This window comes from Dermacentor variabilis, chromosome 1 (genome assembly GCF_050947875.1).
Source record: "Dermacentor variabilis isolate Ectoservices chromosome 1, ASM5094787v1, whole genome shotgun sequence".
Classification (NCBI taxonomy): Eukaryota; Metazoa; Arthropoda; class Arachnida; order Ixodida; family Ixodidae; genus Dermacentor; species Dermacentor variabilis.
This window is the reverse complement of record NC_134568.1, coordinates 23,054,685-23,072,942: the sequence shown is the minus strand read 5'-3', so window position 1 is coordinate 23,072,942 and position 18,258 is coordinate 23,054,685. Positions and strand designations below refer to the sequence as shown.

The window sequence follows — 18,258 nt, the reverse complement described above, 5'->3', positions numbered from 1 at the left end:
AGCTGGCGTTATTTAAAGAAAGGGAAAAAAACGGCTGTTTGGCCACGCGTAGCGCAGAAGATTGAGCTACGGCGAATATCTTCGATTTGCTTTAGGGCCTGTCGAAATGTCTTCTATGCAAATGGGGCAGCCGTCGAATCACACAGACGAGAGATCTGTCTAATGAGCGAGATTTAGATGAGTAGGAAGGAACGGAAGCGTATGCATGTGACAGCGTGCCGCTTTCAATAGAAGCTTGCCGGAATAGTAAAAATGAGCATGTACACCGATACAAGACAATAAAAAGATGACGGCGCAATGTGCGCTCCGAGCTGCATAACAAGTAATGTTAGAGGATGTTTCATTGAGGTCTCGAATGTCACTATAATCTGCAGAAGAAGCACAATGAAGTTTCGCAGAACGCTATGGGTCTGCGGCTACGCACATCTACTTGGAAGTGCCAGCGAATAATGTGGACGGTCAAAACAAAGGAGGAAGAGCCCAATGCTTTCCTGCGTCTATTCCATGCTCCTAACGGCTTTGATACTGTAAGCTTAATATTTCAAGTAGTGATGAACGAGATACTCCCAACACAAGCTGTTCTCGAGTCTTTCTTGCAGCTCCCTAAACTGCTGAAATTCAGATTGTAACATTGTAATATTTAATTGTAATAATGTAGCATTTCAGCAGCGACAATCGGGAAGTGACCATACGTGGCTGCTAAACAGGTGGGAGAACAAAGCCAACGCCCGTCCTCTGTACTTCGTGAACCTCGTACCATTCCTTGAGTGCTGTTAATGTGCTCCAGCATTCGTGCTCGTCTTTAAGCGGATCAGCCCCTATGCGTTTGATCACGGTATTTAATGTACGCGATTGCGAAACGCCGAGTTATTTTCTGTACTTAACTCATTCGTTTTCTGCACTTAGTCTCATGCCGCGCTATCTGTATACTGCTGATGCACACGTTCACGTCAATAAACATCACATTGCAGTGACCGCAGAGTTCACGTATGTCCTCGAAACGGTGAAAAGCTCCCCAACAAGAAATTTATTGAGGCTGGTGGCTCTACACGATGCTGCCACAGACACCCTGCTACGAAAATCCCAGCATAAAGCCTTACGAGGTGAGAGGGGAGAATTCGTGCCACCAGAGCTGTATATCGCAAGGTACGGCAAAACGCGCAATTAATTAGCAGCAACACCAAGGCACCAGTGGCGCAGCCACGGAACGAAACTCGTTCGGCAGGGGCGTAAGCGGGCTTAAACCTATTCGCTGAACGCACCATTTAAACAAACGAAGTATAGCCGAGTTCGCTTGTATCGGTTAGCGGGCTGGGCGCGGGACGTGACAGCGCGAAAAACAAATGGTCAGGGCACCAAGTTTCAAGTGGTTAGCTTCACGGAGCAATACTATGGCATTAGCACGAAGGCTGGCATGGTTGAGTAGCGGAAGGAAAAAGGAATTTTTTTTTACACAAGTTTGTCTATTCAAATTTCAGTATTTTGCCAATAATATGGCCTCCGTTATGGTTCTCGGAATAACTTCACTAGTACACGTGAACAGGAGACACATCCCATTATTCTCCTGCCATTCAGTATGACGCCCACACCGGTAGCTTGAAACACAGGGCAAGAACAAAGCTTCCGCCAACGAGATCATGAGTCTTTCTATTTCATTCCTTCAGTTAGAAGAGCGTCCTCCTTCAGCTAGTGACAACTACTAGCGAACCTCGTATTCGCTGCACTTATGTTTTCTAGTTAGAACTCACAAATATTTTCACGAGAGAGATTCGACGCTATCGCACGCACAGCGTGATGGTATTTCCACGTAGACTGCGAGCTCCTGCTATCAGAGTGTTTTCTAGGCCTTTATAAAGATAATCGTGTGATGATTAGTTTTTATTGCAGTATGTCGCTGTAAGGGAGGTTGACATCAGAGGAGGATGCTCGCCGGCTAATCAATTTCACATTGTTGCGTTTCGCCTGCGACACGTGGTTTTGCCGGCGCGACTGCGGCGGGGCGGCAGACATTTTGGCCCGATCGTCGTCGCCGCAACACTCATCGCCAGGTGTTTCCAGGCGCGACTGCGGCGATGCGACCGCCTAGGGATCATCCTCGCATTCCAGTCATTGTGCCCGAAACAGGCGATGCCAAAGCAGGGATCTCATTCCAGTCATTGGGCCCGAAACAGGCGATGCCAAAGCAGGGATCTCGTTCCAGTCATTGTGCCCGAAACAGGCGATGCCAAAGCAGGGACCATCCTCTCATTACAGTCATTGTGTCCGACCGGCAGCGCCACGACAGGGTGCTACGAGATCGTGCTCGACATGGTGCTACGGCATCGCTACGACAGTGTGCGTCACCATTAGCCCATTGTACATTCACGTGCTCGTCTTTTGAGGGGTTCCTTCTTGCCCTCAACTGCGAGAGTATAAAAACAGCTGCCCCCGGACGCCAAAGGGAGGGCTCCGATTTCTTCTGTTGAGTGAAGTGCTCTCCCGTCTCTCTACTTCGGTCAACCTGACCGCCAACTTTTTGCGATGTTAAAATAAACAAGTTGTTTCGTTGTTACCAGTCGACTCATGCTTTGCCGGGACCTTCGGATGCTTCCAGTTGTACCCCAGGCCGCCAGGCCAACGCTACCCTTGGGGCTTGCGACCCAGGTACAACCACGGGCGTCAGCGCCGAGTTCCCAACAGATCGTACCAGCAGTCCGATCCCAAACATCTGGTTGGCAGCGGTGAGATCGCCTACGGATCCAAACATCTGGTTGCCAGCGGTGAGATCGCCTCCGACTTCAAACAACTGTCTGCCAGCGGTGAGATCGCGACAACGGAGGCCAGCAGCGAAGAGATGCAGTTGACTGTATGTTGAGCAGCTCAACGACGATCCGGGAGCAGTGCAACGAGCCCTGTGTGACGACTGGTTGCCTGCAGCGGAACGACTGCGCGGAATTCCTGCCTGCGAGGTTTGGTGAGTGCGGGACTTTCTTCTTCTGAGCTTTGCCAGGCTTTTTGTTAGTGTCAGAAACAGAGCTGGTAATTGTGGTTGTCGTTGCTGCCGGGTTAGTTTGCGGCAAGACAATAGTAAGCAGTAGAGAAAGCAGCATTCAGAGCAGCCATGGATTTGAAGTCGTTGCGCAAACCGAAATTGTTGGAGCTTGCAAGAGAGTTGGGTCTGGATGTCTCAGACAAACTCAGAAAACCAGAACTGCTAAAGGCTATTCTGGAGTTAGAGGCTGAGGATGACGAGCTGTCGGAATGCCTTGAGACTATTGAAGAGAGGGAGACTGCAAAAGAAAAAGAAGAGCGTGAACGTAAAGAACAGAAAGAGCGAGAGCAACAAGAGCGTGACCGTCAACACGCTTTGGAAATGAAGCGTCTTGAGGTAGAGATGGAACGCGCTCGTAATGGAAGTCAGGCACACGGTGCAGGAGAACGAGTATTGTTCAAAATGACTGACCTGATGCGGCCGTTTAAGCTTGGAGAGGACATTGGTTTGTTCCTGGTTAACTTTGAGCGAACGTGCGAGAAGCAGGGGTTCTCTCGGGAAACGTGGCCACAGCGCTTGCTCACTTTGTTACCCGGCGAGGCGGCCGACGTAGTCGCTCGCTTGGATAGAGAGGAAGCAGAGGATTTCGACAAAGTAAAATCGAGTCTGCTAAAAAAGTACCGGCTGTCTGCGGAGGCGTTCCGTCGGAAGTTTCGGGAAAATGAGAAAGGCAGAAGTGAGTCATATACAGAGTTTGCGTATAGGCTTATGTCGAACATGCAGGAGTGGCTCAAAGAAGAGAAAGCGTTTGGTGACCACGATAAAGTTCTGCAGTGCTTCGGGCTAGAACAGTTTTATAGTCGGTTACCGGAGAACGTGCGATACTGGGTCTTGGATAGGCCAGACGTTTGTACGGTGGCTAAAGCCGCTGAGCTAGCCGAGGAGTTTGTGACGCGTCGAGCTCGCGGAGCTAAGGACGGTCAAAAGGGTGAATTTGGCTCGAAGTTTGAGAGGCCGAAGTTCACACCCATGAGATTAAAGGGGGACACGCGTAGTGCGGATGCGAGCGAAAGCAGTCCGACCAAACGTAAAGAGACGGCGGCAGCCAAACGCAGAAAGCGGTTCGAGATGAGGCGAGCGCGCTTGTGTTATACGTGCCAGAAGCCGGGTCACTTTTCGGCGCAGTGTCCGGAAACAACACCAAAAGTTGTGTTTTTTTCAATAGGCAGCACTGACGAGAACATGAAGCTTCTCGAGCCTTACATGCGAGACCTCCTCGTGAACGGGAAAGAGTGCCGAGTGCTTCGCGATTCCGCAGCAACGATGGATGTAGTTCACCCGTCTTACGTAGAACCCCATATGTTCACGGGCGAGTGCGCGTGGATCAAGCAAGCCGTGGAAGCTCATAGCGTGTGTCTGCCAGTAGCAAAAGTGCTTATTGAAGGACCTTTCGGAGCGCTTGAGACAGAGGCGGCAGTGTCATCTATGCTGCCACCCCAGTACCCGTACCTATTTTCAAACAGGTCCGATCACCTCCTGCGCGAGAAGGGGCTTTTGTTTGGTGAAGCTAGTGTTCAGGCCTTAACCAGATCGAAGGTTCGGGAGCTCGCTGCAAAGGCGGTAGTTGCGGGGCCGACGTTATCAAACAACGAAAGAGGGTCAGAGGCGCAGCAAGCTGATATTCAGAGCACGCCCGAACTGAATAAAATTGAGTCTGTAGCGTTGAAGGCGCCAGATACTGGAGAGGAAAATCCCGATTCGGGAAAGTTAGAAGAGCTATCTACTGATTTGCTCATCGCGCCTACGTCAGACGGACTTGATAGGTTGCTAAAAGTCAGCCGGACGGCTTTGATAGCCGAGCAAAAAAAGGATGGCAGCCTGGAAAACGTGCGCTGCAATGTCAAAGAAGGTATCGCCAGGAAAACTGCGCGTTTTGTGGAAAGGGGTGGAGTCCTGTACCGGAAGTATCTAGACCGCCGAGGAGTGGAGTTCGATCAGCTGGTCGTGCCTCAATGCTATCGTCAGGATCTGTTGCGCTTGTCACATGGGGGTTCGTGGTCCGGACACCTAGGAGTTAAGAAAACTAAGGACCGTCTCTTGCAAGAGTACTATTGGCCAGGGTGTTTTCGGGACGCAGACCATTTCGTGAGGACATGTGACACTTGTCAGCGGGTGGGCAAACCAGGGGACAAATCGAGGGCGCCGTTGAAATTGGTACCTATCATTACGGAGCCTTTTAGACGGCTCGTTATTGATACTGTGGGACCTCTGCCGGTAACAGCCACGGGGTACAGACACATTTTGACTGTGATCTGCCCAGCGACAAAGTTCCCTGAAGCAGTGCCGCTTAAAGAACTCAGCTCAGTTGAGATAGTTAATGCACTACTGTCCATATTTGCGCGAGTTGGTTTTCCTGCGGAAATCCAATCAGATCAGGGCACAGTGTTTACTAGCGCTTTGACGACAACTTTTCTCGAAAGGTGTGGGGTAAAGCTGCTACACAGCTCAGTGTACCACCCACAGTCGAATTCCGTTGAGAAGCTCCACTCCGTCATGAAGCGCGTGTTGAGAGCGTTGTGTTTTGAACATCGAACTGACTGGGAGCTGTGTTTGCCTGGGGTGATGTTTGCGTTAAGAACCGCGCCGCATGCGGCTACGGGGTTTTCGCCAGCTGAACTGGTGTACGGTCGCTCGCTTCGATCTCCGCTTCGCATGCTTCGAGAATCGTGGGAAGGTAGGGGCGACGACCCAGTCGTGGTGGAGTACGTGCTTAAGCTCCTCGAACGCTTAAGAAGGGCACAGGAGTTGTCAGGTGAAGCAATGACAAAGGCCCAGCAGAGGGCCAAGGTTTATTATGATCGGACAGCCAGGGCCCGTCGTTTTGAGGTTGGCGATGAGGTCATGATATTGCGCACATCGCTAAACAACAAACTAGACGTGCAGTGGGAGGGCCCAGCACGAATTGTTCAGAAACTGTCGGACGTTAACTACGTGGTAAGTCTGCCAGGAAAGCGGAAAGCACAGCAAGTTTACCACTGTAATCTGCTCAAACCTTATAGACAAAGGGAAGCAGTGGTGTGCATGATGATAAACGTTCCTGAAGAGCTTCCGGTCGAGCTTCCAGGACTAGGCTCAGTGACGAACAGGGAAGACACCGGTCAAGTCATTAGTGACCTTATCAGTAAAGCACCGCTGTCGCCCGAGCAGAAAACCGAACTACACCAGCTATTACAAGAGTTTCAAGGTCTGTTCTCTGAGAGGCCTGGTAGGACTTCTGTACTTACTCATGATATAGAACTTACCTCCACAGAGCCAGTACGATCCAAGGCGTATCGGGTGTCACCCCGCCAGAGCGATATTATGGAGGCTGAGGTAAAGAAAATGCTACAGCTCGGTGTTATTGAGGCAGGTGAGAGTGATTATACCTCCCCTTTGATTTTAGTTGAGGTACCGGGCAAGGAACCTCGTCCTTGCGTCGACTACCGCAGGCTTAATTCCATCACTAAGGATCAAATTTATCCGATCCCTAACATCGAGGAGCGCCTTGAGAAAGTTAGTAGCGCTCAGTTTATTTCCACCCTAGATCTTGTCAGGGGTTATTGGCAGGTTCCACTTACAGAAGAGGCTAGTAGGTATGCGGCGTTCATTTCACCAATGGGAACATTCCGTCCTAAAGTGTTGAGTTTTGGTTTGAAGAACGCGCCATACTGTTTTTCAAGTCTCATGGATAAAGTGTTGCGGGGACAGCAAGAATTCGCTTTACCGTATCTAGACGACGTAGCGATATTCTCCGCATCCTGGTCTGAGCATATGGCACACTTGCGGGCAGTGCTAACCCGCCTGCGCGAAGCGGGCTTGACAGTCAAGGCTCCTAAGTGCCAGTTAGCACAAGGCCGAGGTTGTCTACCTCGGTCACGTGATTGGTCAGGGTCGTCGCCGCCCCTCTGAAATAAAAGTGGCCGCTGTGCGAGACTTTCCGCAACCGCGCACCAAGACCGATATTCGGTCGTTCTTGGGTGTCGCCGGCTACTATCAGAGGTACATCCCTAGGTACTCTGATATCGCGGCTCCCCTGACGGATGCTCTAAGAAAGACAGAGCCTCAAACAGTCGTCTGGGACGAGACCAAGGAAAGAGCTTTTAGCGCCCTAAAGAGTGCCCTAACAAGCCAGCCTGTGCTACGATCGCCAGACTATACAAAAGGGTTCATTGTTCAGTGCGATGCTAGTGAGCGAGGCATGGGCGTTGTACTGTGCCAACGGGAAAATGGAGAAGTAGAACACCCCGTCCTGTATGCTAGTCGTAAGCTGACCAGTCGTGAGCAGGCGTATAGCGCCACCGAGAAAGAGTGTGCATGTCTCGTGTGGGCCGTTCAGAAATTGTCATGCTATCTAGCCGGCTCGAGGTTTATCATTGAGACGGATCACTGCCCTCTCCAATGGCTGCAGACCATCTCTCCCAAAAATGGCCGCCTCCTGCGCTGGAGCCTCGCTTTACAACAATATTCCTTTGAGGTGCGTTACAAAAAGGGGAGTCTCAACGGTAACGCCGATGGCTTTAGTCGAAGCCCCTAACGTAGGAATCAGCCTCAAAATTGTTTGTTACTGATGTTTTCTTCCTGAGGCAGGATTTTTTTTTTTTAACATATTGCTTTTGTTTAGTGTTTCAAAGTGATGATATGCTTTCTAGTGCAATTTTTCAATTTGTGGACGCGTTCTGAGTGATGCTAGACTACTGTAAGGAACTAGGCAGTGGTATAAAAAGGGGAAAGAGCCTGGCAGGGCTTAGTGAGGGTTGTGCCGTGCTTGCTGACTGAGCGGTTGAGTTTCAGCGTAGTTCTAACGCTTGCCGGGAACGAGAACAAAAATGTGAACTCTCCCGAAGTCACTTTGCAGTGTCCCGTGCGAACCTGAACAAGAGAACGAGGCCTTCTCTGTGCGCTGCGCTCAAGAAACGTCGAGGGACGCCCGACTTCGGTTATGAGCATCATCGAGCGACATCCCTCCGGACAGCGGATGCAGTCCCCTGTCCATCGGGATCTCCTTCCCCCGGCGGGGCGGTCTGTTGCGTTTCGCCTGCGACACGTGGTTTTGCCGGCGCGACTGCGGCGGGGCGGCAGACATTTTGGCCCGATCGTCGTCGCCGCAACACTCATCGCCAGGTGTTTCCAGGCGCGACTGCGGCGATGCGACCGCCTAGGGATCATCCTCGCATTCCAGTCATTGTGCCCGAAACAGGCGATGCCAAAGCAGGGATCTCATTCCAGTCATTGGGCCCGAAACAGGCGATGCCAAAGCAGGGATCTCGTTCCAGTCATTGTGCCCGAAACAGGCGATGCCAAAGCAGGGACCATCCTCTCATTACAGTCATTGTGTCCGACCGGCAGCGCCACGACAGGGTGCTACGAGATCGTGCTCGACATGGTGCTACGGCATCGCTACGACAGTGTGCGTCACCATTAGCCCATTGTACATTCACGTGCTCGTCTTTTGAGGGGTTCCTTCTTGCCCTCAACTGCGAGAGTATAAAAACAGCTGCCCCCGGACGCCAAAGGGAGGGCTCCGATTTCTTCTGTTGAGTGAAGTGCTCTCCCGTCTCTCTACTTCGGTCAACCTGACCGCCAACTTTTTGCGATGTTAAAATAAACAAGTTGTTTCGTTGTTACCAGTCGACTCATGCTTTGCCGGGACCTTCGGATGCTTCCAGTTGTACCCCAGGCCGCCAGGCCAACGCTACCCTTGGGGCTTGCGACCCAGGTACAACCACGGGCGTCAGCGCCGAGTTCCCAACAGATCGTACCAGCAGTCCGATCCCAAACAACATGTACAACCAATACATGGCAAACATTACTGGGTAACATGTGAAGATACAGGGGAGTGACGGTTGGTTGCGCATGGAAGCTAATGAGCGGTCAGCTTACCTTGTTCTCGTCGAAAACCCGAAAAACCAGCGATGCAAACTTCGAGGGATCACCTTGAGGAAAGAATTGCTTGTATATCCTCAGAAAACCCTGAAATGAGAACGATGAAAAAGGTGAAACGAAATGCGAAAGCATCCACGCGAATATCAACGCTTCCTCGTGCTTACGAAGAACCGTCAACTCGAGGCAGCGCTCACGACAACTATGACTCAGGGGTCTCGTAATACTGAAACTTCAAACATTAGGTTTCAGCAACGCGTAAACTTAATAATAAACGACACGTGCGGATTCTGAATGCTCAGATGCAGAGAGGAATTTGTGAGTTTCGCTGGCACATTGTGTGAATCATTTAAAACTAGAGCTGAACGTTTCACGGCGAGAAACGCTCGTAATTGGCTTTCGCAACGCAGGATATAGGACCCAGTGGCCCACTGTGAAAGCGGTAACCCTGCACCAGTGTTCACTCTCTGGCTTCTACGCTTAAGTTTAGCGTCTTATAGTTAAGACTGATTGTTGTGTTCATATGGGAGGTTGTGGCCAAGTACCACCGCACCAGAGTGGCCAATCCTGCTTTGGTGAGCAGGATTGGTGCGGCCTGATCCCTGGTGACCAAAACCGGTAACGCACGCGAGTGCGTTACCGGTTTTTGTCACCGGGATCAGGCCGCACTTCAGGCCTGTTTGTGCAGTTTTATCAACACGCGGATTTTGTCTTTTTTTTAATCCGGTGGAAAATTACGCAGCACCGGGATTCGAACCACGGTCCTCTAGCACGCGAGGCGTATGCTCTACCTCTACGCCACCGCTGCAGCTGCCACGAGCTATGGAAAGAAGAATGATAGGTGTAACGTTAAGGGATAAGAAAAGAGCAGATTGGGTGAGGGAACAAACGCGAATTAATGATATCTTAGTTGAAATCAAGAAAAATAAATGGGCATGGGCAGGACATGTAATGACGATGGAAGATAACCGATGGTCATTAAGGGTTACGGACTGGATTTCAAGGGAAGGGAAGCGTAGCAGGAGGCGGCAGAAAGTTAGGTGGGCGGATGAAATTAAGAAGTTTGCAGGGACAACATGGCCACAATTAGTACATGACCGGTGTAGTTGGAGAAGTATGCGAGAGGCCTTTGCCCTGCAGTTGGCGTAACCAGGCTGCTGATGAGTTAAGACTGACGTTAGAGCTTCGGCGTAGTGCTGGTTTTATGAAGCCATGGGTGAACCATAGACAAAGTGCACAGAAACAAAGGACAGCGGCTGACCAGAGGGCGTCCGGCTGGTCTAGCCCCCACTGAGCGTGCAAAATTAACACCAGAAATTAGCAAAGAAAACGCCTCAAGCACTTCGCGCTCTGAAAATGTCACGGAAACACACGCTCGTACGAGCCAGTCGACCTCGATAAGAAACTTAATTTAGATGGTGGTCGAATAGAAATTTAATTCAATTCTGGGGTTTCACGTGCCAAAAGCACGATTTGATTATGAGCCACACCGTAGTGGGGGACTCCGGGTTAATTTTGACCCCCAAGGGATCTTTAACGTGCCCCCACTGAACGGGACACGGGCATTTTTGCATTTCGCCCCCCATCAAAATGCGGCCACCGCGGCCGGGACTCGATCCCGCGACCTCGTGCTTAGCAGCGCATCACCATAGTGGCTAAACCACCGCAGCGGATGGTGGCCGAATAGGTCGATAGTCTCCTCGTTTCTTGGGAGACGCAGTGTTAAGGTCGGTGACGCATAGGGTCAGTCGTGGTGCACGTGTCTCTTAGGATAAGTTCAGCGACGGTAAGACGCATTTGGGCGGAGGTACGAGGCACTTGGGCTTTAACGAAGGGCCAAGTTTGTGGAAACGGCGCTTCAAGGTGCTTGATGCGTTCCAGAATGTTTGCATCGTGGGGTGAGCAAGCAAGCGAAAAACTCTAGTAACACCCGTTCTCGATAAGGGCACTCCAACTGGCTGGGTTCCTCTATGGGTTGACCGGGCAGCATCATCAGTACGGTCGTTACCGACGCTGTCGCAGTGACCCGGCAGCCATTGGAACTTGTCATGTCCATTAGAGACGGCGCGGTGGAGAGCTTTTCTTATCTCAGGTACCAAGTGCTCCCGAGTCCTTCGTCGTAGGGCTGACCACAAACTCTGAAGGGCTACCTTAGAGTAAAGAAAAAAAAATTACCCACTTACGAGGTTGTACTTGCAGGAAGTAATTAACAGCAGCCCGTGGAGCGGCAAGTTCTGTTGCCATAGACGTCATATTTCGTATTTATTTCAGTATATTTCAGTACACCCTAAAGGCACTCTGTTGGAGGGTATTCAGGTATCTTACGATTAACGAAAAAAAGCATTATTCTACAAGTTAACTTTGAAAAATAGGTTGGGTTCTTATTAACCTCTACCATATCGAAGTGACTGGCGTATACTAGCCTAATCTGCAAGAATATGCCTGATTATACTTGTGGAGTTATAAAGAAAGAAATCAAGGAGTGCTGCTCGTTTAAAAGCGACTACAACTGTCAGTGACGAATTACGCAATTCTCGCCGATCACCTGGCGGTCAAAAGTTGTTTGTCAGTAAGCGCGAGCGTCGTGTGCCCCACGGCGTCGCGATGGCTGGCCGTTACAGCTCCCTAGCGCAGTGCCAAATGCTCCGACACCCAGCGTCTGACAGCGCACCATCACTCGGTTGCTGCGCCAATCGCAAAACTTTTCTGAGCTGCGTACATATAGCTGTACAGATATCTCGCTTTAATCTTTTTTTTTCATTTTTCCGGCTGTTTTCTATGCACCCTGCTGAGGCATTTTCATAACCCAAAATGCAAGCACCGCGCCGATAATGGGCATGGAGCCAAGATCCACCCACGGCGAAAGCAGGGACGTCGTTATTTGGGTAGCGTTCTAACATATATGAAAAAAAGACAAGTTTACGATATCATTGCATAGTGTGCTGGAAAAATTTAATGGCTTCATTATGCGGTAGCTGAGTAACAAGTTGAAAACATCTTTTTTTTTTCTACTTTATAAAGGCTACAGTTCAGTACCATGTCCGAACTTTTTTATTATTATTGATATGTAAGGAGATGTTGAAGCACGATTTCAGGCGCCGGCTACTCCTTATCTCTTGAATGGTTTCCTCATACAACCAATAAAATTCAAGATTACATATCAAATAACATTTTCACACAAACACCAGGACTTATCACGCAACGATTTCACAGGAAGACTATGACGTAAGAAACACATGGTACATACAATATACAAGGTAAATGTATCCACAGTTATGCAGAAAACTGTATAAAACCTACAAACGATACCGTCGCATAATAACAGCCTCTAGTCAGCGGGTGGTACATACATCGTGTAAATGCATTATCACATATAGTCACAACAGAACAGTCCCCCCCTCCCCCCCAACACCAACACAATTCACAAATACACGCATATATACAGCGACATTGAAATGAAAGGAACAATAAAAGCGTTAATAACGTCCAACAATGCCGCCATCTTCCAGAAATGTCTTCAGTGCTTTTAAAACGCTCTTCTGCAAGGACGTTGTCGGCCAAGGACCCAAGACTTTCTTTAATCTGAACGGTCTGCGGTCTAAATGAATTAGGGTTGACTTAAGTCGGCATCTCGATGTGTCAGGATGTGGGCAATCTAGACGGAGGTGATATATATCTTCGTCTACAAATCCACAATCACATTCGGGGGTTTTCGCACGGCCAATTCTGTATAAGAAGTGCTTTGTGTAGGCAGTGCCTAGCCTTAATCGATGAATGAGGGTTTCCATAGTTCTGTCTAATGACAATGAAAATTTGAATTCGTTAACGGATCAATATGGTATAAGTCCGAGCTCTTAGAATGCTGGTCAAACCAAGCGTTTCCACACATGTTGAAAGACGTTCTCCTTATAATGCAACGTAATTCATTCTTTGATACTGGGAGCGGAACCGCATCATCTTTGAGGTGTGCTAGTCGTGCTGCTTCATCGGCTGCTGTGTTGCCAAGAATGTTACAATGCCCTAGTATCCACTGGAATGCTATTGTATGTCTCGCTTCGCTTGCCTTTGTGAGGTGTTTAAGTGTTTCACATATTATACTATCACCGAATGTTTTCGCTTTTGTACTGCAGAGAGCAGCCTGTGAATCGCTGAAAATTACCCATTTTTGGGCATCTCTTACTGAAAATATAAATTTTATCGCACATAGGATTGCGAATAGTTCAGGAGTTGTGAACCAAGTCGCACGAGATAACTTAAATGATTCTTGTTTGTTGAAGTGCGGTATAATGAATGATGAAGTTGAAGAGGTTGCTGTACTGGAGCCATCTGTATAGACGTGTGTGTATCCTGAATACCGCATATATATCTGGTAAAGTGCTAGTTGTTCAGCAGCTTTAATGAACATGTCTCTTTTTCTGAATATCCCGTCTACAGACAATTTGATTTTTGTAAGTGTAAGCAGCCATGGAGGATATTCGACGTCTGAGTTCCAAAATTCATTTCCTGGAAATATGTGAAGATTTTCTCGAATTTCTATATGAACATAACTTGTACCTCGTTTAATTATGTCTAGAGACAAAGGGTGGCTTTTATGCTGTGTTTGAAGACGGAAATAATGTCGGCATGTTTCTGTAGTTCGCATAACTGGAAATGGTTGTTGGCGAGCATCAGCTATTACAAGAAAGCTAGAAGTCGCTCGTGGAACTCCTAGACATATGCGTAGTCCTCTAGCTAAAAGTCTTTGAAGTCGCTCTTCTGACGTGTGGGAAAGTCCGAGAAAGATGGGCGCGGAATACGCAATTTTTGTCGTATTAATGCATTGTAAACAGTCAGCATGGACGATACTGATCCGCCCCATGACGTGCTTGCAAGTCTGCGAAGTACAGTCGCTATGCCATTCACCTCGTTTTCGAGTTTCTTTATGTGGGGTGTCCAGGATAGCTGCCTACCAAGTATTATGCGAAGAAATCGATGCTGTGTGACAATCATTAGAGGGTGTCCTTCCAGATTAAGAGTGAAATTTTTAACGGCTTCCGAGTGAAGGGCAATACAGCTGTGTTTGCATGTGATAGAACCATTCCTCTCTCTCTCATGGCTGATTTAACAAGAAGACTGCCAACAAAGTTAAACTTTTCACTGTGTGCAGATGATGTGTGTATTTTGACATCAGGGTCTAATGCTAAACTACTTGAGATGGAATTGCAAGACGGCACAAATAGCATGTCCAAACTGAAGTGCTTCTCGCTGAACTCATCCACCGAAGACAGCAAAAATATTTACCACAAATACAGAAACGAGTCAAATAAATTGGCGACGTCTCCAAGCCCTGAAATTTATAGAGATGATGAAAAAATGTACTTGAAAATTGATAAACATTGCGCAGGTTTCCGTGTCGGCAGTTTATATTCTTTTTCACGAAATCCAATGGCTTTCGTTTCGTGAAATTACCTTCGGCGCAACGCCCTCCGCCGGCAATCTCTGGCTAATTATTTTTAGAACCGCAGCAGCATCAATTCGTCTTCAGGGGCTAGCTGAAATACAATTTTGGAGTCATCATCATCATCCCCATCAGCCTGGTTACGCCCACTGGAGGGCAAAGGCCTCTCCCATACTTCACCAACTACCCCGGTCATGTACTAAGTGTGGCCGTCTTGTCCCTGCAAACTTCTTAATCTCATCCACCCACCTAACTTTCTGCCGCCCCCTGCTACTCTTCCCTTCCCTTGGATAATCCGTAACCCTTAATGGCCATCGGTTATCTTCTCTCCTCATTACATGTCCTGCTTATGCCCATTTCTTTTTCTTGATTTCCACTAAGGTGCCATTAACTCGCGTTTGTTCCCTCGCCCAATCTGCTCTCTTCTTATGTCCTTAACGTAACACCCATCATTTTTCTTTCCATAGCTTGTTGCGTCGTCGTCAATTTAAGTAGAACCCTTTTCGTAAGCCTCCAGGTTTCTGCCCCGTACGTGAGTACTGGTAAGACACAGCTGTTATACACTTTTCTCTTGAGGGATACTGGCAACCTGCTGTTCATGATTTGAGAATGCCTGCCAAACGCACCCCAGCCCATCCTTCTGATTATTCAGTCTCATGATCCGGATCCGCGGTCACTACCTGCCCTAAGTAGATGTATTCCCTTACCCCTTCCAGTGCCTTGCTACCTATCGTAAACTGCTGTTCTCTTCCGAGACTGTTAAACATTACTTTAGTTTTCTGCAGACTAATTTTTAGACCCACTCTTCTGCTTTGCCTCTCCAGGTTAGTGAGCATGCACTGCAATTGGTCCCCTGAGTTACTAAGTAGGGCAATATCATCAGCGAATCGCAAGTTACTAAGGTATTCGCCATTAACTCTTACCCCCAATTCTTCCTATTCCAGGTCTCTGAATACCTCCTGTAAACACGCTGTGAATAGCATTGGAGAGATCGTATCTCCTTGCCTGACGCCTTTCTCTATCGCGATTTTGTTGCTTTCTTTATGGAGGACTACGGTGGCTGTGGAGCCGCTGTAGATATCTTTCAGTATTTTTACATACGGCTCGTCTACACCCTGATTCCGCAATGCCTCCATGACTGCAGAGGTTTCGACTGAATAAAACGCTTTCTCGTAATCAATGAAAGCTATATATAAGGGTTGGTTATATTCCGCACATTTCTCTATCACCTGATCGATAGTGTCAATATGGTATATTGTTGAGTAGTCTTTACGGAATCCCGCCTGGTCCTTTGCTTGACAGAAGTATAAGGTGTTCCTGATTCTATTTGCGATTACCTTTGTAAATAGTTTGTAGGCAACGGACAGTAAGCTAATCGGTCTATAATTTTTCAAGTCTTTGGCGTCCCCTTTCTTATGGATTAGGATTATGTTAGCCTTCTTCCAAGATTCCGGTACGCTCGAGGTCATGAGGCATTGCGTGTACAGGGTGGCCTGCTTTTCTAGAACAACCTGCCCACCATACTTCAACAAATCTGCTGTTACCTGATCCTCCCCAGCTGCCTTCCTCCTTTGCGTATCTTCAAGGCTTTCTTCTTCCGGCGTTACTTGTGGGATTTCAAATTCCTCTAGACTATTCTGTCTTTCATTATCGTCGTGGGTACCACTGGTACTGTATAAATCTCTATAGAACTCTTCAGCCACTTGAACTATCTCATCCATATTAGTAATGATATTGCCGGCTTTGTCTCTTAACGCATACATCTGATTCTTGCGTATTCCTAGTTTCTTCACTGCCTTTAGGCTTCCTCGGTTCCTGAGAGCATGTTCAATTCTATCCATATTATACTTCTTTATGTCAGCTGTGTTACACTTGTTGATTAACTTGGAAAGTTCTGCCAGTTCTATTCTAGCTGTAGGGTTAGAGGATTTCATGCATTGGCGTTTCTTGATCACATCTTTCGTCTCCTGCGATAGCTTACTGGTATCTTGTCTAACGGAGTTACCACCGATTTCTATTGCGCACTCCTTAACGATGCCCATTTTTGGAGTACATACATTATATATATATATATATATATATATATATATATATATATATATATATATATATATATATATATATATATATATATATATATATTGTGTGCGTGCGTGTATGGCAGTCAGTGAAAAAATATAACTGTCATTAAAATTAAAGCTAGGCATGAGACATACTTGCGGCAATATTTTCTGAACACACCCTATATACGTTGTAAGAAGATTTGCACACTTAAGGGTGCTTGGTTCACCCGATGGCTTACAACCTCATCGTTAAATGCAAGGTTAATTTTAAATATAAATCATGGTTTTTACGTGCCAAAACCACGACCAGATTGTGAGGCCACCAGGTGTTCCTTAACGTGCGCCTAAAAGGGTGTATTGCGCATTTCGCCCCCATAGAAATGCGGCCGCTTTGGATGTGACTTGATTATGTGACCTCGTGCTTAGCAGCACAGCACCAAAGCCACTAAACAAGCACGGCGGGTTACGTTCAAGGTTGAATTGTTGAATGGGTCAAATGAAGTTTTCTTTTTTTGGCAATTTTTCTGGCGCTGAGAAAACATTATGATAGCTGCGACATTCGACACAAAGACTTGCATCAACAAAATTTGTCGACTATCGGCATCAAACTCTCCTATCAGATATTTTCATTGCGCACCAGCTGGTAACCTTTGACACAAAATTTTCAACAACAAATTTTCTAATCGCAGGTGTGGTCTGGGCTCGCTGTCATGTACTACAAAAATATTTTACAGCTTTATGGATAAGGGTGTTAGACATGGGACAAAGCAGCACTCTTAAGGGTGCGAATTTTTTTTGTGTGTGTAATAGTTTGCTATTTGTTATTTCTGGGTTACTGAGCTGAGTCAATGACAGCGCACGCAAGAAGCAAATGCCATCCTGCAGGTAGCATCCTTGAAACCATACGACTCTAACGCGCTGGTTGAGCTCCCTCGTCTGTAATCAATGATACCACACTGGCAAGGTAAACTTATGATGCAAAGCTCATAGTTTTCGTATACTAACCGTTCGTGATTGTATGCAGGACTTATTTCGGTGGTGCGAAACTGGCTTAACTAGGAAAACATTGCAGGTTTTTGGCCAGATTCCTGATCACCGAACTGAACATTGCCGCCAACACACGCGAGTTCCGCAGCTGCAGACTTGGCAATAGAACGTCGGAGATTTTCAATTGGACTATCCCGACTAAAGCGACTACGGCGCTGATGGAGCTGCAATAATCTAGCCGAGCCGTCAGCATGGTGACGTCAGCGTGGTGAAGTTCGGGTGCGCTATATAGACGTGCGGTTACTTTAAGTGAGCACAGGTTACGATGGGTAGGGCTTTTTCTCACCTCCTATAACTGTGAAACGCGTTCGGGGCCGGACCAGCAAAAGGACACGATTACCATGTCGCGTAAGGAATACATGCTGCACAAAAACGGCTAGGAAAATAATACTGCGACTGGTCTTTCTGCGGGAAGACAGGAAAGCGTGTGCCAAGGTGTCACAAGATTTCATCAGCAGCGTCAATTGGGACTGTGCAGCCTTAAGCGACGGCGAAGCGCTCGGCACTCAGCGGCAAGCCTACGACGAATTGAGAGAAATGCGCGTGGTTTAAAGGTAAACTCACATATGCATCAGGAAGCCGACAAAAAAGCGCCGACGTAACCATAGCGTATACGACGAGCGGACGTACCGTAAGACTTTCATGGATAGAGAAACATGGACTGTGCCGTCATATGCGACTAACTGTTATACAGTCGTACGTTCATATGTCCGTTCTTTAAAGGGACAGATGGAAAAGTGCTGCGGGTTGGTTTGTGAACCAGTTCACAGGTTACCCTCAGAAGATTCACGATATTGCTTCAGAGGTTATGAATAAACGCA

The 18,258-nt window shown here is 47.9% G+C and overlaps 1 protein-coding gene across 1 annotated transcript in view; it reads right to left on the bottom strand.

Moving 5' to 3' along the window:
• Positions 1–18,258, bottom strand: part of LOC142575801 (frequenin-2-like) — a 310,775-nt gene that overhangs the window by 61,193 nt on the left and 231,324 nt on the right. Inside the window, exon 4 of the mRNA XM_075685463.1 lies at positions 8,891–8,980. Coding sequence (XP_075541578.1) covers positions 8,891–8,980 — 90 coding nt within the window. The remainder of the gene's footprint in view (positions 1–8,890; positions 8,981–18,258) is intronic.